At 43.5% G+C, this 23026-nt stretch overlaps 1 protein-coding gene across 4 annotated transcripts; it reads right to left on the bottom strand.

The window, feature by feature from the left end:
* Positions 1-479: 479 nt before the first annotated feature.
* plcd3a (phospholipase C, delta 3a) lies at positions 480-19427 on the bottom strand. Of its 4 annotated transcripts, none has more exons than XM_071532835.1 (15): positions 19300-19427; positions 12204-12371; positions 8538-8766; positions 7200-7329; positions 6363-6588; positions 5506-5707; positions 4725-4869; positions 4265-4417; positions 3963-4139; positions 3708-3861; positions 3453-3569; positions 2994-3172; positions 2683-2818; positions 2115-2264; positions 480-2020 (listed from the first exon to the last, which is right to left on the bottom strand). In XM_071532835.1, the coding sequence occupies exons 1-15, from the start codon at positions 19388-19390 to the stop codon at positions 1878-1880; spliced, it is 2400 nt and encodes a 799-aa protein (XP_071388936.1). In that variant the 5' UTR covers positions 19391-19427; the 3' UTR covers positions 480-1877. The 4 variants fall into 4 exon arrangements, with proteins under 4 accessions (XP_071388936.1, XP_071388938.1, XP_071388939.1 ...); XM_071532837.1 differs by having other exon boundaries at positions 3969-4139; XM_071532838.1 differs by having other exon boundaries at positions 3708-3850; positions 3973-4139.
* Between the last annotated feature and the right edge of the window lie 3599 nt (positions 19428-23026).

Raw genomic sequence — 23026 nt, 5'->3', positions numbered from 1 at the left:
CTCATAGAGCCATGTGACCTCGCCATTTCGCCTCGAGGGAAAATAAAACAGTGAATTGCTTGACATGAAGCACAGGAACCTGGGGTGGATATGCATAATGTAGGCTGCAACCTAGAGTCATTTATAGGATAATGAGTTCAAGAGGACACATTAAAATAATCCAAGCTGCCCCCTCCATTGTTTTGGCAGAGACTTCTTGGCCTACAGAGAGCAGTTCGTTGGCCTTCTGGCTCTCCTGCAGCTTATCAGCTTGTAATGAGTTTAACTGTTCAGAGGGTAAAGAGGAAAGAAATTGTTAAATGCAAACAAAATCTATATAACATTATCTATCTATCTATCTATCTATCTATCTATCTATCTATCTATCTATCTATCTATCTATCTATCTCTCTCTCTCTCTCTCTTTCCTAGCAAAGAACAAGCATTTCATAACAAAAGCAAAAAAAGTGCACAGGGACAGCAATGTGTTATTAGTGCTTTTATGAAAACAGTAGTTTCTCTTACATTTTACATCGGTTGACACATAATACTGACTGCCATTCACACAGAATAAGCATTAACACTGCAAGAGTAATGACATCAGTCCTCCACTGGGGTCATTCATGACCTTAGTCCTAGAATCTGGAAACCCATCCTGATCCAATATAATTACAGTAATCTAGCTAACACTGTGCGGTATCTTTTCATTACTGTGAAATATACCCTGTTATCGTCTGGGAATCTCCTTATACGGGTTTGAAATGACTCACTGTATCCTAACTGGTGGCTGGATTAGATGACCTCAGTCAAATGTTGAACCACCTTGTCCTAGTTCTGATGTAAGATTGGCAACTAAAAAGAAATAATACAGTTTTTTCAGTAGGAATAAGGCAGGTAGCCTAGTTGCAAATAGCCAAACATGACTTACGACTAGCTCACATTAGCATGTGTGAAATGATGCCAAGGCAAAGAACACTGACTGCATATATACTGTATATATCTTTTTTTCAGAATTTGAAATGAAATTGGATAAGAAAACAGCTATCAGTAACCTAACAGTTTATAACATTTATATCAAACATTGATTAGTTGAACTATTTCAAGTTTTTTTTCATATACTGTATACTGTATATGTGGAAATTTCCAAAGTGCCAAGGTTAGAGTATCAAGTTAGATTAACTGCATAAACATTTTGATCATTTGATCCACCATCATGTGTAGAAACTGTGGCAAATACTGAAACATATTACAACATAAACATATTAATTTGTAGCAACAATAATATTTTTCATTTTATATCTTGGCTGTAAACCAACACCACCATAGTCATGATTGGCTTCCTAACCATAACACTTCTGAGACAGCTTAAGTCAAGTAAGAGCTATTTTTGTAATACTAATATTATTCTATTAGTTAAAACCCAATACTGAAGTATAAAAATGTTAAATATTTTTCAAAAAAAAAAAAAGATGAAAGAACACGCCTTCATTCTCTGTCCCACAGATCTGGGATAACCTCCTACACATGAAAGATAAAAACATTAAAAACAATTTTGGGGACGGGCTCGTATCAGCGTTTCACAATCCATAACAGCTAATCTCCAGTGTCCCGTTTCCATGGAGGGTAAGAGCAATCAGCAGTGACAAGAAAAGACTAGATACTCCCACAATCTATCATGGATTTCTTATCCAGCCCCAGGCAATTTATCTGCCAACAGCCATGGCTCTTCTTCATCTGTGACTGATAAACTCCATCTTTCTTTTTTTGTCTTGGTATAAATTGGACACTTGAGGCTGGGACTGGCAGGCAGCGGCAGGCTCTCTCTCTTCACATTCGGAGCTCCTTTTCAAAGCTCCTTGTTGTCAGAAATGTAGTTTTCCAGACGGCTCAGATGCATGTCATGCCTTGCCTTTGGCCAAGGCAATACGCTCTGAAACGGTTTTGATGGGAACTCCTCTGCGGGACACTTTCACATGGATAAAGAGCGTGGCGGGGGACAGGCTGGAGCCGTCTGCCTTCAGTAAGTGAACATGACGATAGCCTGAGGAGGAAGAGGAGCACAATACACACATTACAAACAACGTACAGCGACGATGACTCGCCACGTAATATCTAGAGTAGGAGTTTCTGAGCACCTGTGCGTAGGCTTGTGAACGGTAAGGTGAACTGGCCCACAAAGTCGTTCTTGGCCGTGTGGTCGTGATCCTCCACCACAAAGCGCACCAGGGCCAGCTCAGGGACCTGCAGCTGGAAGCTCAGAGTGCAATCCCACCGTGGATTAAAACCTGCAGAGGGCGCAAGAGAGCTGTAAAAACATCATCTACTACTATACCTTCCAAACAAACTACTAATGGCGTTTGGACAGAAAAGGCTCTTACACAAATATCTCAAAGATCAGCGCCGCACAGAATCGTGTATCAAAAAGATTAATGTTATTATCTTACTTTAAAGCCTCATTGTATCTTTTGCCATCCCAGCATAACAAGATAAGGTGATGATGCAAACATAAACAGACCTTATAAGATTCATAATGCATTTGAAATTCATTCCTACATTACAGCAATAGTTAATCATAACTGAGTACGTATGAAAAATGAAGGTACTGGCTTCCTAGTCGAAACATCTGTTTATCAAATACAGCTAATACAAGCTTCAAGGTTGATGCTTCATGACTCAGTGTGAGGAATGAAATGGCAAAATTACCGTTGTTGTCAATGCGGTGGGTTTTGTTTCTTGAATTATCAATGGAGACCCCATGAATTTCCACCCACACTTGTGGGTCCACGATGGAGCTGGCCTTGTCTGTGTTGATTTTCGGCAGCTGCTGTGCGGATATTATCTGGAAGCAAAATGTCTGCAATCAGTCTGTTTGCATATCAAATTCTCATATGAAAATGATTGGTATCATAATGATCATGTGAAACAGTAATATGTAATGTGCTTTCAAAAGTTGCATCCAGCTATGAGTGTCATCTATGAGTCAATCAAAAGTTTGTTAGTAAGTCACCTCTCACCCGTATAGTCAGCTGGGTGGGGGTGTGACCCGGGCCTCCTCCTGTGTTCTCTGGGTTAAAGTTGGATGACAGGCTGCACAGGAAGCTGGGTTTGAGGATGTATCCACAGCGACCGTTGGGGAGGAAGCGACCCTGGTTCAGGTCCATCTGCTCCCCAGGTGTCTGGAAGTTCAGGGCCACTGAACGGCGAGTCGGTGGCACAGCAACAGACACAATCACACACACACCAACACAAAACATTTCAGCATCAGTGAATGCTGAATTAAATGAATCGGTAAAAGCCGGTCCCATCAGTGTGTGTTGGCATAACACAGCAGCAATTTAAGGAAAGTGTATTCTCTGTACGATAAGCCTTCTTCTTTTGCCACTCACTGACCACATAGTGTTTTTCAAATGAATTGACTAAATTAGCTGCCATCAGAACAGCATCCCAGCAACCTTCTGGTCTGGAGTACTAACCCATCTGGCAGCCACCATTCCACATTTCCTGGGGATCATAGTTGGATGATTGGAGGCGCTGGCCGGAGGGGTAGATCCGGCTCAGCTGCCTGCTGTTGTGTCTCACAAACAGCTTTCCTGCATAAATGAAAACATAGAAAAACAAATGCTAGAAATACACCAGAGGACAATCATATTTTCTATATAAAGCAATGTGACAGTATGTTGTGACTTTCTCTCTATAATGTCAGGAGGTATTTTTTTCCGCTGCTTTACCCGAGTCTTTGAGGAGTTTGAGGGCTTCGCTCTCAGAGAAGGAGGACATCTCATTCGGTGGTTTTGCGGATGTGTTTTCAAACCCACGGAAGGGAACGCTCCTGCAGTACACCACCAGCTCCGACAGCTCGGGACTCAGTTTAGTACAGACCACCTAGGAAGGGCAAATAACGTGAAAAAGAGTCGATGATATAAACATATTTATTCAAATATATTGCACTAACTTCTTTAACAGCTCTCAGATTGCAAAGGTACAGCGACAGATCTTCCTGAGCTGACCTTGCCAGGATCCTTCTTGGGTGTTTTCTTATTGCTGTCTGCTAAATCGTCCTCAGAGCTAGAAGAGAAGCTGGCGTAGCTGCTGGTCTTCCCCAGCTGACCCAGGTGAGGAATCTCCTTCTTCCCTTTCACCAGAATACACCCCCTCAGCTCCTGCAATGAGAGCCACAGGAACAAATTACTAGCCTGGTGGCATTTACACCTACACAGAGGTCAGACGTCCTAGACAAAGGGACCAGGTGTGTGTGTGTGTGTGTGTGTGTGTGTGTGTGTTCTACCTCAGGAGAAGGCAGATCCTTCAGTGTCTGGTCGCTGAGGGGCTTGATGAGCAGCTTGCTGCCCAGGATGGTGCGGAGGTGTTTGGCCATGACAGCCTGCTGCTCCACAGAACAGTGGTTCTCCAATGACAGGATTAACGGGTATGGGGAAGCCTGCAGGGAGAACCATATAGGAAACTGTTACACCAAACCATTAAAGTGCAATTAGACCACATTGTATCAACACAGAACCTAACACTGTAATGCTATACTATGTCAAAGCCAAGATACCGCAGCGCTGCCTCGGAGCCAAGAATGCAACTGTAACCACAAGGGCCTCAGTCGTACGTCTGGGGAGGCAAGAAGTCAAGAATCTGGATTTGCTTACTGACTTGTACCACTGAGTTGTTTCATTTGTAGGAGGGAAGAACAGCCTGCATAGTGTCAAAACTGAAGAGGTGACGACTCAAGTTTCTCTCACCTTGAAGGCGTACTGGGCGATGGTTACAATGACCTCCTTGAAGGGGACCTTGGAGGTGAGAGTGTGCCCGTGGTAGATGACAGGCTCTCCTTTATCTCCGTCCCAGCAGTCCAGCTCCACACAGCGACACCCCTGGTTCAGAGCCCTGTCGGTGACAGGCGGCACACTTAATCTTAAACCCCAGGATGACCACAGTGGGTAGGTTTCCAGACAGGATTAAGCTTAGTTCAGGAAATCTAAATGGGGTTTTGGAGTTAGACTGAATGTTTGGTCATATACCAGCCTTAATCTGTTGTCATCAAATCTGGCCTCACTATCGTGGCGAGTGTTGTTGCTTTTGAGTGTGTTTACTAGGAATGGGACGATATGTTTACCTCACGATACGATTCGTTATGGGGTTCACGATTCGATACAACCACGATGCGATGTAATAAATAAAAGTTCAGTGACAACCAACTCTGGCTGTGCAGAATTATGTTTAATTCTCAGCCACAAATCTTGCAAATAAGATTCAAATAGTGCAAATAATATAATTTTGATGGAGAGCTTGTGAAACTGCGGTGAGCAAGCCGTCTCATTTGTGATTACTACAGCAGAATAAAATGTAGCTAATATTACAATTCATTTTTCAGCTCCACAATTCGTATTGTCTCATTTTTGCATTATAATATGTTGAATTTCAATATATTGTCCCATCCTTATTGTTTACACATGTTGATATGTGCTGTTTGATGCACATTTTTGGTTGTGTAAAAAGGCTACAGGGTGTCTGTCTGAATACCTGATGTATGGCTCGGTGCTGCTGGCGCTGGTGACTTGGTCCTTGGTAAGGTAGGTGTTGTGTGAGGAGGAGATGTAGTAGTGGGACAGGGGGCGGCTCATGTCCTGGTAGACTCTGCTGTGGTCAGGGTTAACCACATCGTTCTCCAGAGACAGCATGTACATGGTGAAACCGTTCTGGGTCATGAACTGGTTCTTCTGAGCTGCGATGAGTAGCAAAGCATATTCGTCAAATCACTTAACTTTTTAGTGGGTTTATCAGCCAAACCGGTGACAGTATCTAGAGTTTAATGAAGTGGTTTCAGTGGTAGGTAAAATAGGACTGGTGTGGGTGCAGGACAAGACAAGACAAGACCCAGATCACACCCTCCTTCTCTCACAGGGATTAAGATAATCACAGTCCAGGAACTATCTCATACTTAAAGTGGTAATACATGTTTATTTTTGTATTTTGACAACATCGTTGTTGCTAAACACTCATTGCTGTTGTGTTTCTGCCCTGCATTTCCCACAGATCACCTGTCAATCAAACAGTGTGACGTCTTTTTCATTGAATTTTCTGTTGATGCAGTTTGAGTTTCTGTAGGCGGCACTCTTTTCTTTGTCTGTTCAGCCATGGTGGCTATCACTGCTCATGCTAACCACCCAGTTCTTCCTCTATTTATTCCAAACAAACCGCTGCTGCTGGTGCTGGAAACGTAAACGCATCACTTCAGTGTTTAGAACAGCAAATGTAAAAGCTTTCATGACCTGGCTATAGGATAGGTTGAATCACTATTTTGTAAAATGGATATTTATTTATATGAAAATGTTGCGGATTATCCCTTTAAGCATTTAGTGAGCGCTTGTAGGACCTACCCCAGTCATTGAGCTCATAGGTGAGTATGAGGCTCTGGGCATGAAGCAGCGAGGCGTCCTCCCCCTGGTCTCCCAGGAAGTCCCGCAGCTCGGCGGTGGAGAGCACACAGCCGTTGCTGGAGTAGTGTCTGAACACGGCGTCCAGCTCCGGCCGCCGCAGCAGCTCCCTGCAGAACTCCTCGATCTCTATGTGATCCAGACGGCCATCGCACGACCGGTCACACTTCTGGGACGCAGAGGACACGGAGAAACAGATTTATGCAAGTTGGACAAACAAATAACCAGTTCAACAGAGAGAGAGACAGATGGACATGTGGCTGAGTGGCATGCTTGTATTTTGGGAGTGCTCCAAATTCTCTGGGGAGAGGGCACTACTATAATTCAAACCAGCCGTGCATACTTACATAAAACCCCTATATTACACTCTGAGGAGGGGCAGTATTGGAGACTGCATTGTGAAGGAGCATGAAAACAAAAATTAAAGTGAAATGGAGAGCTGAGGGACATAGCAGGCAGTAATCCCCCACAATAAAGAAATAACTGGCTGATGATTGTAGTGGGGGAGGGAAGGAGGGTACAGAGAGGTGGAGGGGGGCGGGTGGCTGGCTTGCCACTGGTTTGGTAATTGAACACAGACTCTACAGTCTGGGATGTCTGGGTAAACTGATATGACCCTAACTATCAAAAACATCACTGACTCCACATCTCTATGCTTCCACTCTCTTTCTCCCTCTACTCAGAATTCAGCTCACATGAATTATATCTGCTGACCATAAACCAAAGATATCGTTCATCTACAGTATGTATTGCAGGTACTAAAAAGCACGTAACCCTGACCTTGAATAAAGAGCGGGCATACTGCTCACTCAGGTCAATGTTGATCATCTGCAGCAGTCGTTTGACCTCATCGTAGCTCATCTTACCATCCTGGTTCTGATCGGCTCGTCTCAGGTAGCCACGGATCCAAGTGTAGGGGGTTAAGAAATAAAACCAGACTACACCTAAACACCATACACATACAGTTAAGGCAGTTTGTGGATTAATAGTGTGTCAGAGACATTCCACAATAATTCAAAGTCTTACTTGACATCAAGATGGCTCATCATCTGTATTAATAAGTAACTGCAACCAAATCAAAGTCCAAATGTTTAGCCACATACAGCCAAAAGCATAACGACTATGAATCCAAATAGGCCTTTTTGTTGATGTCATTTAAAACTAGAAGGGCACTCGGAGAGCGCAGACCTCCGCCAAGGTTTGTGCTATTATTGCTTGTTCATGAGTCGGATCCAGATCCGCTCCACAATTTAATGGGTTCTTCCTTGGCCCATGCTACACCCTTCCACGAAGTTTCATGAAAATCGGGCCAGTAGTTTTTCCGTAATCCTACTAACAGACAAACATACAGACAAACAAACAAACAAACAAACGGCACCGAAAACATAACCTCCTTGGTGGAGGTAATTATGGAGGACAATAAACACCAAGAGCTAACAGTCAATATTCTACTTATGATGTGAACTCTAATAGGCCTACAGTGTAGATGAGTCAATAGCAACAAAAGGCTCATTTTAGTTAATTATCCCAGTCTTTACAGTTTCACCTGCACATACTGCAGTGCAAACTGTAATAAAATAACAGAGAAAACACACACACACACATTAAGCCATTAAAGCTAAAAGCCTCCTAGGCCGCTGACGGTGTATGAAACATAAATATGAATAAGAATATGACTGTGCTTTATGAGTCCACCACTAAAACTGATGGGACCTGAAGATAAAACCACACCTTATTCTCAGGAATCATCTGCTGCACTAGTCTGGGCATGCCCCGGTGCCCTGCTGATTTATATGTTCTCAAAACTAAAAATGTGCCAACAGAAAATCAGAGAGAGACAAACAGAGAACCAGAGATGATCTTAGTGTTACAGGCTGTCTGCTATCTACACTCATATCACCCAGTGACTATGAGGGATTATAATTGACAATGATATACAGACTATATTTAGACGGTGTTTTTCGCTAGCCATTGCTGCACACCTTAGCTATGCTGTGGATGTGGGATGGCACATGTGACAGTGTTAGGCTGTGAGCAGCGTCAGTCACCATAGCAATCATATCTCAGCTGCACTATATTTACTCTGTGGAAGCTGGCATATTACAATGGGGAGGATATTGGTCCAGTTTCTCCTTCTGGGTCATGCCGGCCACGCGTTCCTTCAAGGTACGGATCCCTCGGACCCAGCGCTGAGCTTCGTCCTCGCAGGGGCACAGCAGGTCCAGGCTCTTCCTGGCTCCTCGGAAAACCACCGTGAAGCACTGGCTCTCCGGCAACGAGCCGGACAGCCGCCTCAGGGCCTCGGACTGACAGCCTTCACGCACACACTCCACCTCTGTCACTGAGACTAGGAGAGGAGAGGAGAGGAGAGGAGAGGAGGGGAGAGGAGAGGAGAGGAGAGGAGAGGAGGTTTGGTATAAATGACAATAACGACAAACCCAGACTGTTTGTTGCTGTGTAAGCACAGATTTGGCTGGACACCACAGCGGGATTAAATGCGCATGAAAGTGAAACACACTACTTAAAGGTCAAGGATCAAGTGTTCTGAGGAATCATAAATTCTGCCTAGCTGAGTGTTATAGCAACGCGATGCTTCGGTACAAACATGGCTGTTATAAAATACGACCTGTGCAGGCCTGAGTGTAGCAAATGTCCACCATATGCTTCTCAACAGGATAATTTTAGCCTGTAACTTTACGACACCCGCAGCACACAAACTGACACTCAAGTGCAAGATGGACCTTCGCTTAAATCCCAGGAGATGCTCTCTCTGCAGACAGTAACAGACCGGTGTCTGTTGGGCTGTTTGAAATGATCTTTTAATCTCTTTTCTATACAGTGCTGTGGTGACACAGGGACACACAACCCCACTAGCCTGTCCAAATAGAGTGTAGAGGAAAAGACAGACTGCCTCTAGCTGGTCCTATCACAACAACCTTATCCAGTACAGGAGCTTGTCTATTTCTTCCCTGGGATCAGCCCTCTGAAGAGAAAGGGACTGTGTGAGTGATGCCCGCAGTGCAGTGTTTGCTCAGATGGGCAATAGGCAGTGTCTGTCCTGACAATAGCCTCATTCTGCTGCTGGGGGTTGTAAAAGCCTCCGCCTTCCACCTCTTCAAAATTGCTGATACATTCCTTCTTCTTGGTCGTCCCATAGCCATGGCAAGAGTAACATGTATGTGTGTGTGTGTGTGTGTGTGTGTGTGTGTATCTGTGTGTGTATCTGTATGTGTGTGTGTATGGTGTGGGGTGATATGGCAAAAGTGTTAAGTGTTTTATTCTATGCAAAGTCCTTCTGAGCTGAAGGCACAACACTAAACTGCAGGTGCCAGATCACACTGGACCCAGAGGACCAGAGGCACCAGGCCAAGCCTCCAGCGTGGGCACACACACACACACACACACACACACACACACACACACACACACATACACACACACATGGTTCTCAGCGGCCTGCCAGTGTGGCGATATCAGCGGCTGTCTGCTAAAGTGCTCACCCTGCCCCGGCCCTGTGTGTTGTCATCTCTGTGTGGTGCTACAGAGCGAGTCCAAGTGTTACACACTGCAACACCGCCACTCTGTCTCTATTTCTGGCATGGCTGCAGCACAATCAAGTCTGCCTTCACCACCCACTGACCCACAAACCACTACCTGCCCACTCACTCTCTGCAAGGCTGCACCCATCCCCCCCTAGAGCAAACTGCGTGCCGAGGGTCGGTTAGAGGTAGCGTGGGGACATAAACCGCATTCCATAATCAGGAAGAGAGGGACACTGCTAACGTGACAGCAGCATGGTCTCGGTGAGAGAGGTAAAGGTCATGCAACAAAGAGCAAAATAAAGAGAGAGAGAGAGAGAGGGAGAGAGAGAGAGAGAGAGAGAGAAGCTGATCATGTGAATGTCAGCTGCCCCCACCACCTTTAGCCCTTTGCAGTAAGATCTCATTCCCACCTTGGGGATGGGAGTTGTTCAGAAGAATGAGGGAATCCAAATATTGAAATGTACTAAAATTCAAGACCAAATTTCACTTAAAAACATGAACTGTGAATGCCCACATATTTCCAAATGCTTTATACAGTCTAATCTATCGTTTAAATACCTTTGGTGCCTCAATAAGGAAATTACGGAGCTGGTGAGGTGGGAAAGTTGGGAGCAATTCTGCCTTGGAGCAATACTGCACTAGGGAAAACTGTATTCCAAAATACCTCTGTACTGTCAGGTGGCTGAGTTTTAAAGAGCTAATGTGTTGCATGGCTGAGTTGGCATATTGAAAACATTCATGAAAAGATGCTATTAGTACAAAACATCTACTTAGCACTTACATTAGTAACATTATTATATGATGAGGTGTGAAGTCCCTCTCTTTCTGTTATTTACTGTTCCAGCATGTAATTTAGGCCACCAGTACAAGTCAGAGATCTTGTAATAGAGCAGTCACTGAGCACTAATTCCTAATAAGATATGTGTCCTACATACTGACTCCCTCAAATTGACTCCCTGAATAACCTCATCAAAGATAGCAGCAGGTTGACCATGCATGCCTGGACACAAGCTCCCACTGAGGCTATATGAAGAGGTATGCTCATATAGTTGGGCCATAGTCTTTCTACAAAGTTATATATGCACACACACACACACACACACACACACACACACACACACACACACACACACACACACACACTTCTCTGTCAGATGGATGTCTACTGTCTCCTGGGCTGTGTGACTGTAAAAATTCAGCTCTGATCAGATCTGTTCTCCAGCAGCTGGTCTAACAAAACAAAAGCCAAACTCGAACGGCAAAGGAATTTACGGCTGCCCACGAACTGTTCACCTTGTGTGTGTGTGTGTGTGTGTGTGTGTGTGTGTGTTCAGGAAGGGCGAGGCAGGAACACAGGTCAAAACCCCAAAGATTAGAAAATTACATTCCCACAATTAAATGAGCCCAAAAATATAGGATAACTGCCAGAACTCTCTCTCTCTCTCTGTGCATCATGGGAATTGCCATCATTAGCGAGCTTGTGTGCCAGCTTCCCCTTTCTGATCCATCCTTTACTCAGGCAGAAAATAAGCCAGCATACACTCTAACCCACTAATCACAAGCCTATATAATTTTAAGAATGCAGCATTGATAAAGACACCTGTGTTTCTTTGCACTGCGTTGCTACATACATTACCAATGCTCATTAATTAGTTTGCAGAACCTGAAATGAGACCTCATCTGCCAAGGAAACACGCTACCCCGTTTAATAAGGCAAAAGTAGCGGAGAGGGCGTGAGATAGAGCCAAGATAAAAAAGCTCAAACAACTCAGAACAATGAGCTGGCTGAATGAGCGCACTGACGCACATCCCAGTGCTGAATAGACTGAAACTGGGAGTGTGCTACTGGAAGTCCTGCTGGTCTGTTTCGACATTACCCCCTTTGCAGATAAGCTTCTCTTCAGGTAAAGCCCCTTTTTCTTAATCTGATATTGCTTCAGTTTCCTCTCCAGCAGCTGAAACCCTTTCATCACAGAAGGCCCCTTCCTATTCACTCTGTTCGTATCACGTGACCACTCGCACTTTCCAATGTTTTCAACAAGGACTGTTCGCTCTCCTTTTCCTCCCTCGCCTTCCTCGCTGCTCATAACAAACTGCTCTCCTCCCTTTTCCTTTTGGTCCCTTGTCTTCCTCTTTTTCACCTTAAATGCTCTCTCAACACAATAAGCCTGCTACACACACACACACACACACTCTGTCCTCTCCTTACCGCTCACCTTGACCCTGCAGCCAGGATACTTACAGGTCTGCTGGGCTTTGGCCTTGCGGGAGCTCTTGGTGGACTCGCACCACACCGTGACCCCGTCCTCCAGCAGCCTCAGGTTCCGGCTCTTCTGCCACCTGGTCGAGCGAACCTTCACCATGCTGGAGCCCTGCATCATCACGCGGATGTCGTCATCGTCTAGCACCCCTGGAGCACACACACACACACACAAACACACACACACGCAAACACAAAAAGAGAAGTTTAAGTGTAGAAATAAGATTCAGTTTGACTTTGTGTGCTTGTGTCAGCGTTCAGTCGGTTTGGTCTTTAGTCATTATTGGGAAATGGATCAAGTGCATTCCTTGTGACATCATTTACTTCCCAGTCAGAGCTAATGAGATTCATTGGAAATTCATAGAAAGTTCAAGCTGTCTGTTCGCCCACTGTCGTGAATATCAGGAATGTGTATGAGACATCCTTTGTCCGTTAGTCTTCTCTCCCTGCCTTTCTTTCACAATAACTGTGAAGTCTGTATCACAGAACAGAGACAGATAATTTTTGGACCACAAAACTATAAGTCCCTAAAGGAATATTGTTGTGATACCATAGGAGGTAACAGTACAATAAGGTCTCTATAAACTCATTACTGAGTACCACAGAAACACTATCAGTCCCTATAGTGTTGTAGTGATTTTCCATCGGTGTCAGGTTGACATCAGGGGTCATGAGACTAATGCACCTGTCTCATCTGAGTGCCACTTAGCCAAAACATCACGGTTGTTTTTCTCTTCTGAGAGCTTGGCAGTGGGCGTTGCTTTTTAAAATGACTAAGTCCCACATAACAGCAATATTTCTCTGAAAACACACCTGGCTGGTGGTATTTCTGAAGCCTGCCTCACAAATACAGTCAACACTTTCCCGCTTGTACCCTAAACGCAAGATGATGTTTTATATACAAACCTTAGAGCGAATGACCAGCGCAGAGACAAGGTCCTGAGTGAAACTCTCATGGATTCTCACCGTTGTCTTGAAAACAGACATTTCACAGACGACCCAACGTTTACGTGGAAGAATTGAGAGCTGAAGTTACCAAAAGTGTTTTTTCTTTTTCTTATTTCCATCTTCTGTCAAGCTAGACTTCAGAACTATCAAAACAACAGAAGTTCAGACGAAGGCTGAGAGAAACTGAATGCTGAAGATGTGAACCAGTCACCGATAAATTTGAGATTCATTCCTCTCTTGGGGCAGCAGCAGTCCAACAGACAGCAGAGAGGGAGGCTGTTATAAAGGTTACAGTATGGAAAGTTGCAAGCTGCCTGTCTGGCCATACAGTTCATACTAGTTCTCCCTGGCTGGTTGATGGAAATATAATCAAAAATGAGTTTGACACAACCACTGTTCCCAATAAAAAAAACAGCAGAGCCTGAGCTGTGGATCAGGGCATGCATCATTATGTGTTGTGCTTAATGAAAGGCTTGGGGTGTGACTACAACAAGTGAATGGGGCTCTGTAGGAATGGCAAATATGAAGAGATGAATGGCATGAACAAAACAGGTTTAAACTGACATGGTTGGTTAGAAGTCCTATCATGTGGAATATTAGTGAAACATGGAGCTCAGTGGGAATCTAATCCCTCACCCTGACGTACCATGCTAAACTCAATATGCAGCAGGAATACTTAATGGCATCTACTGTGTATGTATGTAATCGTCTGAATTAGTGAACATAGAGTTGTACACAGAAGCAGAACATCAAGGAGTGTTTCATAAACGACCTCCTCCTTTGTGAGGCTGGATTTAAAAGGATGAGGCCTTTTGAACATACAGGATGAACTGGTTTTGATTCAGATCTTAAATTAGGTCTAAAGCGTCTGTCTCAGTGTTTGGTACCAAAAGGTCATGTAGAGAATGTTTACACACCAGTTTCCATGACCCTCATTCCAAAGGTTCGAATGTGACAGAACCAAAGTAGTACAGTCCCATAATGTACAAGATTTATTTCCTTGGATGGAGGAGTGTATTGTTTATTAGAAATTCTAGGCATGATTGATATACACAGTATTAGCACAAGCATGTATTGTTTTTATAGCTTCTCTTTTTAAGATATCAAAGAAAAAGCTGTCTCTTATGTAATTTTTTAATGAATTTTAGGTTCCTGTGGCCAGATTTACTGATTGTCCCACAACATTCAGACATTCAGGCACAAAATAGAACGGTTTTAAAAGTTTTGCATATACAAATTCACATTCTGCAATATGTAAAAATGTCATAGCAGACCACATGGGTCACAAAGGTTGTTGCTAAAATTAAATAACAATTATGCTAAGTTTCACGAATCAGATTTAAATGGTTTAGTTAAGATTCCTTGTTATAGGAAACTGTAAGCTGCAAGTTACCTGATTTCTACATGTGTGACTTAACCATCTGTGGTTGGGATATTTGACAATATAAGCTAAAAATAATGCTAATTCAGACAAAAACAATATGTTTCTACAGCTTCCCTGTAGAAGTGCTGATAAAGGAGATTCAGCCTCACTATGTTTTGTTGGTTTGCAGGGATGAACAGGAGCTCTACAGAGTTGTGCTTTCAGTTTCAAGAGTGTTCAAAGGAGAAGTCTAAATAAACTTTCTCTACACTTAAGTCCTGAGTCTCTCAAGCACAGCCCCAAAGATTTGTTCAAAAACAGTTGACATGCTTTTTTCTCTTTCCCTTAAAGCAGTTAAAGCCCTTTCAGTGTAATTCTTCATAGTGCCAGTGCCAAATGGCTGACAGGGCTGCTCACAAGGCCCCCAGAGCTATACAGCACAAGAGAAACCCTCGGCCCCTCCCCCTGCACATAAACAGACTGGGTGCAGCCATGGATTTCTCCCCATCCCAGGGTCAAACACAAAGAGATCCCCCTACCAGCCCTCTACCATAACAACCCTGCTTTTGCACACAGTCACCAAGCTGTAACCACAGGCAAGGCATTCCCACAGGCAGAGCACAAGGACCTGATTAACAGCAGGTCATTGACCACGCTAAGCTGCCCGAACAGCCCCGACTGCCTCTGTCTCCGCTCACCGCTTCACCTTTTATTATCACCTCGCTAACCTCAACCTCATTCTCGCCCGTCTACCTGCACCATTCGACCGGCTGTGGATACAACAAACCACAACAGAAACAAATATAGACTGCTAGACACAAGCCTGCTAATGGGTCGCTCCAGAGGCCCTGAGTGCTCGACAAGAATTCAACTAAACAATGACATATTCACCCTCAGATACGCTATGTGCCTCTATGAGCCTCTCTGTAAGTCACAATGCTGCACTGAAGTGAGTAATGGGAGGGATGGGATCGGTCCTTAATGGCTCGAGAGCTGAATCCTGTTTTCTTTTCATCGTCTCCTGCAGCGAGCCGCAGAGAATCTTGTTGACATCCACTATATCAGACGTTCAAAGCCCTGCATGCCGACTGGCTAGCAACCATGTTGATGTCTGCAAAAGCAAGCATTCAGTAAGGTGGGGTGGTTGAAACATAGCAGAGAAGAAAGACTAGAGGGTTGCAAACAAGTTAGAAAAAAAGTTCCAAACAAAATTGACTGAAAAACTGGGAAATAACTCTGACGGCACAATGTGCGGCCAGGGGAAACAAGACATTGCCGTAGAAAGCAAAGAGAAAGGTGCAGTCGGCTTTTGCTGGATCAACTGTGAGAAGACAATAAACACTCAAATGAATCCCATAAGACATATTTCTCCAAGGGTGTATCAACAACATCGTGAACAGTGGGGGTGCGGAGATCAGAGACAAACCACTGTGACAAGCAGCTGGTAACAGACTGTGCTCGCATGAGTCCTCTTCACTGGAGCCCACATGCCAACATCTCACGGGGTACGGTTCAGGTTTCCCTCAGCATAACAACTGACACCAGAGCTTGATTCTACACTTGCATAAAGATAGGCAAGTTGGGGTGTTGTAGATGTGATACGGGTGGCTGACCAATTAAAGTTCTGATTTTTGCCCCACAGCTGTCCCCACATACGCACCACATACGAAGGCAAATCATAAAAGCAAACGCTGACGTCTCAATCTCAGCGTTAAAAAAAATCAAATCGAGGTACACGGACTGGGAGATGGTCCAAGGAAAGCTTTGCATTGTGAGAGAGAACTGAGTAGGTCCTGGGACAGAGTGAGCGTCAGGAACCTCAGTGACGTCCCCTGATATGAAAACGGGGACTCTAGGAAAAAAAAAAAAATCTGATTGAAAGGATTTGAAATTACATTAACAATATCTGGGTGCTATTTTCAAATGCAAAACCACTGCCAATAGTTTTTTGGACTGTGTAGAACTGAATGTGAAATCCATGCAGCTTCTTTGTATACAGCTGAATTAACACAGCTTTCAATAACAGCTTCTCTCTGTCTCTCCTGATGAATGACACATTATTCACATGCTCATTAATAAGCATCATATGACCATAGAATTACCACTAGACATCAATCATGCATCATCTGACAACAAAGGTTAGGAACCAGTAAATTGCAACAATGATTGTTACAAGCGACACACACCTGTTCTAATCAGCAATCCCACCTTTAACCTCTGCGTTGTAAAATAATTACCATCACTGAAGCAAGAATCCATCTGCATGAGAAGAATAATAAGATTTCATTTTTAGCAACACAATTGCTACCCTCATTATTTGCTCACTGTTAGTCAGAGCAACTCATTGCCATAAAATCTAGTCATGGATTCTGCTTGTGTAAATCCCAGGCATCCATAGGCTTGGTCACACAGTAACGAAGTGCTGCCACAGCGCCATGGAGCTCCAGGGTTCATGACTCTGGCGACAACCTTGGACTCCCTCTGAAACCAAATACACAATCCCCCCTGGAACCTGCGGTCTATGGCAACGCATATATTTATCCATGTGCGCTTGTCTGCCGTTTGGTAAACATGGATTATCTCAAAACTAACAAATCTCAGTCCCTGCCGCCAGTCTTATACGCCACACTACCAAGCTATTTCAGCTGTAGGGGAAGAGATACAGTATATGGTGCAGGAGTCTAAGTGAACTGGTCTATTGGGCAAATCTTTGAATAGGTAAGAAAGTCCTATGGCACCTCTGAAGTTACTGCATTCCAGCCTGTAGCTGAGAAAACCATGTGGTATATTTTGTCAGTTTGATGTCAGTCAGGATCAAGAACTACTGAGGGCTGAAGGCCGCCTTACTGATTAATGATGGCACATGGTGGTAAAGGGTCGGGTGCTGACCTAATTGGCTTCGTTATTCTGCATCAGTGAGATACTAACACTAGCGTTGACAGTTTTTCATTACGTTTTCAGACACAGAGACACAATTTCATAACTCATATCAGTAATGCTTAAACAAGTGTCGGCACAGTGTTAGGGTTCAACATAGGCTGCCATATCAGTGCCCTCTCAGAGGCACCCAAGGGCCGGATTCCTGCACCCACAGCAGGCAGAATGGTGAAATGTAAAATCAAGAGTAGAGCTCTCCTGAAAATGAATGTTCAGAATCTGTTACAGGAATGGAAAAATGTAATCAGTTATCATGTTACAGATACGTGTGAAAAAAAAAAAAAAAGGTGTTTACCTGATTACTGAGAAACGTGTTTGGGAAGGAATATATATTTTTGTATTGTGAGATTATGAACACAAACATAGTTCAATATGTCTTCAAACAAATGAGTTTTCAATACAGTCCACAAATTATCTATTGAAGTATGTTCCCCTGATTTTGGCTACAAAGTAATTCAAATGTAATGCAGTGAATTACGTCACCAATTCAGTTCTCAGCAGGTAATCAATAATCTTCTGCAAACCCCAGTAAGCCATGTTATGGTGTCACTTTAGTATCGTAAACCTGCTGAAGGACATGAAAAAGGAAACAAAATGAGAACTGTGAGTGGAGGTGTCACTTGCTGCACGCAATTCATAACTGGCTGCAAGCATATTTTCCATTTGCAAATTGGATAGACCAAACGGCAAGAATGAGATCAAAGATTTTGGCAAATAGAGGTAATATGAACACACACACACACACACACACACACACACACACACACACACACACACACATAGTTTTCCATGGGCTTTTCAGGCATTCTGACAGGTGCTCTCTCCCTCCTCAGCACTTCTCTATTTTAGGCGAGGTGTGGCCATGAGTTCATGGGTTTGTATGAAGTACAAGTCATGATGAGAGGGAGTGGGCTGGCTGTGCTGCTGGGATGAGCCTGAATCACACCAGTGGGCTAGTAAGCAGTTTGACTCTTCATAAACACATGATCACTTTTCTACACCCACACACACACACACACACACCCACACACACTGACCATTTGAACTCTGCTTGATAGGACTCCATTGCCCTGTCACTATCAGCTAGCAATGATGGAAAGGTTTTTAGCAAACACTTAATGGACTCACTAATATTAAACGGAAGTTATTAGAAATCAGTCACATAGGCTACTCTTTATTCTACAAAATCCATTAGTCAACCATTCAACAATTTGAACTAAACAATACTAAGCTAAACTGCAATCTATTTAACCCTCTATCATAATAACAGGCTTCTGCGCATGAATTCCACTTGAGTTCGGGTTTACCTCATTATTGAACTTGGGGTACAGCTAGGCTACAAGCATATGACCAATAACAGCAAAAAGATCACAGTGCAAAAGTAAAAACAACAAACAAACAAAAAACAATAATAATAAACAAAACTTTTAGTCCTTCCCTTATGAAAAACAACTAGGCTACAGTAATCCTATAATACATATATTTTAAAAGGATACTATTCAAATATCAAAGCAAAATTATAAGTCCTTTGAATATTATAGTGATAACACAAGAGATAAAATACCATAAAGTAGGATAAAGTCACTGTAAACTCACTATTGCGTAGCACAGATACATAAGTCCCTATACGGTGATACCATAGGAGATAAACACTGCCATAAAGTGCGATATGCTCACTATAAACTCACTACTAAGTACAACAGACACATTACAAGTCCCTGGAGTGTTTTTTTGTCCCCCGCAGGGTTTCCCGACAGTGAGCTGTGTGGAAACAGTAGGCACAACTACGCGTAAAAGTTTGCAGGTTTGCACTCTCAGTAAATTCCTTACCGAGCCTCCTGAGAGGGTCCTGCGTCTTCTCAACCACTTTTCTCCTCTGCTCAGTGGGACTGGCGGCCGCTGTCTTGCCCCTGCCTAACATTGTCGCCTATATGAAGCCGCCGGCGAAATTACTGTCCTGCTTTAATACTTGCTGCTCGCCAGTGAACTCGAGACGTACGACGTCTGTGAGGCTGCAGGTGACTTCCCGCAAGCGAGGATTTGTGTTGCTCCGGAAAGACCCCGAGCAGAGAGAGAGAGAGCAGCACCACACTTATCCCCTTTCCACATGTTAAAGTCCCTCCCCGGTGCAGCTCTCCATGCCTGTGCGCCGTGCGTAATATGACTCCAAAAGACGCGCACTCGTTATGCGGCCCCCACTCCCCTCCCACCAACAAACATACAAAACTAAATACCTTAGACCAGTGGAAATACCTTAGACCAGTGGCAGGGGCGCTGTTAGTGGGGGGCAAATGGGGACTACTTTCGAGGGGGGGGGGGGCAACATTAGATATGGCTTAATATCTTAATATCTATATATAATGATATAAACTACAAGATCACATCTGAGCTCAGTCTATATATGGTGTGGTTAGTGACACTTTGACACCATTGAGGTGGAGGTGGGGGTCCCAGGGTCATATCTTGTCAGGGGGGAAAACATTTTGTCCCTCAGTAGGGTCCAGGGGTCCAGCAGGGTCCTCAGAAGGGCTTCAGGGGGACACCGGCCAAATAAGGAAGTTTAATTTCACTGTCATTTCACTCACTAGCAGTTATCACAATGAGAGAATGAGAATGACTGTTTTGATCCCAAGCCCATGGTTTTGCTCTGACATACAGTTATACATAATTATGTACGAAGTCATGCAGGGATGTAGTGGAGGGTAAACACACCTAAATTCAGTTTATCCACCTTATATTTGTAGAATAGAGTTTAGGCTGACATAAAAGACTGGATGGTATGCATCATAGTAAGTTGTATCAAACTGAGTATTATATTACGATATAGCCTTTTAAGAGGAAAAACATAAACGATTACTTTTCTGAAAATATGAATTATTTGTTTTTATACTGTTGGTGCCTTATACTGAATGACCACCGACTGGAGGTCATAGTTTACCCACCTGTTATTTACCACTACTCCACTGCTCATGTCTGACAGCTAAAGTCTCCTCAGATGAGGCTCTCCAGGACACATAGTCTTATCTTGGTTTACTGGTTTATAGGATCCCCATTAGCTGCTGACCATTATTCTTCCTGGGGTCCACACATAAATATCATACAACTACAACAGGTAATGATAAGAGAAATACAAAGAAAGAAAGGGGAAAATAATATAGTAATAACAAAAGACAAAAATAAATTATTTTTTTTCCCAATGTACTATACACCTACTATACTATACCCATATTCTACCACAAAGTGATTTCAGATGGGAGAGAATTCCAGCTTTTCATAATTGTACGTTTCATGCCATTAGTTTTGGGGTTTGGAAGCGTTAACAATTTGGCTGTTGCATGTCTTGCTGTATATGTGTACTTTGTGATTGTATGTGATTTGTTGATAAACTTTGGTTGGTAGCCTTAATTATAGGATGTCCTTCCAAAATCTGAGAAGAGATGCATTAAGTCTGTCCTACCTTAAGCCGGGATAACCTGTTATGCATGGTATCAACATTACTGCTATTGGTGCTTTGCAAAACAAGGTGTGCTGCTTTGCTTTGGAGAAGTTGTAATTTATTCAGTAGTAAAGTGATGACAACACCAGAGCCTGAATGACAGGACAGATCTTGATGCTGAGACTGATTTATATGGTCCATGGTCTAATGCAGATGTTGCCCCTTGATAAACCTCCTTTAGCAGTAATACTACATTAACTTTTACCAATACAATGTAGGCCACTGATTGTTTCAGAGACAAATACTGACAGACAACAACTCATGAGAAAATACAACAAAAACACCACAATAAAATGAGTTTTCTCACAGAAAGGATGGGCCGAGGAAAACAGCAGCAATAGCCCTTACTTACTTCATCCATAAAAATAACATGATCTGCCTAATTCGCTCTGCCAATCAATGATGAAGTAGCGCCCCCTGTTGGCCATTAAAACTAACTGCAAACATCTCAAAAAACGACACATTGCTCGATCATTTGAAGCGTCTCTGATGAAGTCAAATTCATCTTCTGCGCCTATGTGTATGCATATATCCTCTAAGCGAATCAAAATGAGTGATGTTTTGGTTGCTGCTGATGTGCCAGATCGAAGGGGAAGCCTGGAACTAAATCTTTGTAGTGCAGGTTAGATGGATAGGTGCCCACAGTCCAAGAGCAGTGGGTGGAAACTTAATTAAGTCTTTATAATGGAGTTATAACTGAGAGAGGAAGGTAATTTGGAGAGGGACAGAGCTTGGCTAGGCGGGCTGCAGCTGATCCTGCCAGAAAGGGTATAAAGTGTGTTTTCCCCTGTTTCCACAGCCACCTTCCAGCTCTCATGGGATTGCACACACACAGAGGCAGGTGGGTGGGGTGTGTATGTGTGTGTGTGTGTGTGTGTGTGTGTGGGGGGGGACTCTTATTCTGACATACACTCTTATTTGTTTTATTTATTCATTTATTGCAACTGATGCGTAGCAACTCTCTCTCTGCCTCGGTCACACACAAACATAAAAACAGTGAGAGCCACAGAAACACAAGTCAGGACCTGCTGCCTTGATTTCTAGACGGGTGAAAATCTGAAATCACAGACCTGCTTATATGGCCATCTTCCACCGCTTAAATTTCCATTTCAAGGCCAGACGCAGGGGCCTGGATAACAATTTGTATCTTTCATCTCCTCTCAATTGCAGCAACAACCATGTTAGACAGGGTGAGAGATTAAGTCATGTCTGCTAATCCTCGCAAGCTGTGATCTATGCAGGAGCAGCTATGGGTCTGTAGCTGTAGCACTCCTTGGTTTGAGAGTCTGGGAACCCTCGGCATGATTTCCCAATCTCCACGGTCATAAGGTTTCATATTAACTGGAACATGTCACCCTTTCCTCAAAGGATTCCCAGCTCCGTTTGCTATTTGGCAGAGCCGTGCCTAACTCTGCCTGCCTCTATTAGTGGAAACAGTGGGCCTACAGTATGTTGTTTGCAGCCTTTGGGCTCACTGTGGCCAGCCTTTCCAGGCAGTGTTGGGAGAGATTCACCCATCATAAGAGGTCACAGACTGAATAACTCATTTATTCCGTTAATAGAAGTGAATTGCTTTGTTAATGTGAGGGGGAAATAGTGGTGTGTGCTTGGTGACAGAGGATCAAGCATGCACAGTGGATAAGGTGAGGTCAGTGTTTTACCAGTGGACAGAATAGCCTCTAACTCTGCCTTTACAGTGAAGCAGCAGTGGGGCAGTCAGTGTGCCAACAGTCCCTCAACATGAGTATCCAAAAAAAAAAGATGGCACAGAGTATTACACACCAATATTAATATATTTGTCTCAGAAACTATTCAGATTGCTATATATTGTTTCAGCCAGCAGTATTTTATCTCAGCCACTAATTAAAAAAAAAAAAACTGGATATAATAGTTATGACATATAGCTAGGTTGTTACTTTGCCGTTCAAAGCCAAAACATAGCTTTCCAGCCGTCAACAAACTAATGAAAATATGCAGCTACAGCAGGCTACTGCCTTCAGATCAGCCACAGTCTATTTCCCAGAACTAAAGCAGCTCATCGACCATTCCATGTCACGATTG

This window comes from Centroberyx affinis, unplaced genomic scaffold (assembly GCF_046629955.1).
Source record: "Centroberyx affinis isolate AG114_WGS23_722 - 3 ecotype Tasmania unplaced genomic scaffold, CSIRO-AGI_Caff_v1 ptg002258l_1, whole genome shotgun sequence".
NCBI classification, from domain to species: Eukaryota; Metazoa; Chordata; class Actinopteri; order Beryciformes; family Berycidae; genus Centroberyx; species Centroberyx affinis.
Note: the sequence above shows the minus strand (reverse complement) of the source record. Positions and strands in the feature narration are given on the sequence as shown.

Coding starts and splice junctions, on each gene's coding strand:
- plcd3a (XM_071532835.1), bottom strand. CDS start 19,390: ATGTTAGGCAGGGGCAAGACAGCGGCCGCCAGTCCCACTGAGCAGAGG. Junction 3,570..3,707: donor CAAACTCCTCAAAGACTCGG/GTAAAGCAGCGG, acceptor TCATTTATGCAG/GAAAGCTGTTTGTGAGACAC. Junction 2,819..2,993: donor CCACCCAGCTGACTATACGG/GTGAGAGGTGAC, acceptor TTTTGCTTCCAG/ATAATATCCGCACAGCAGCT.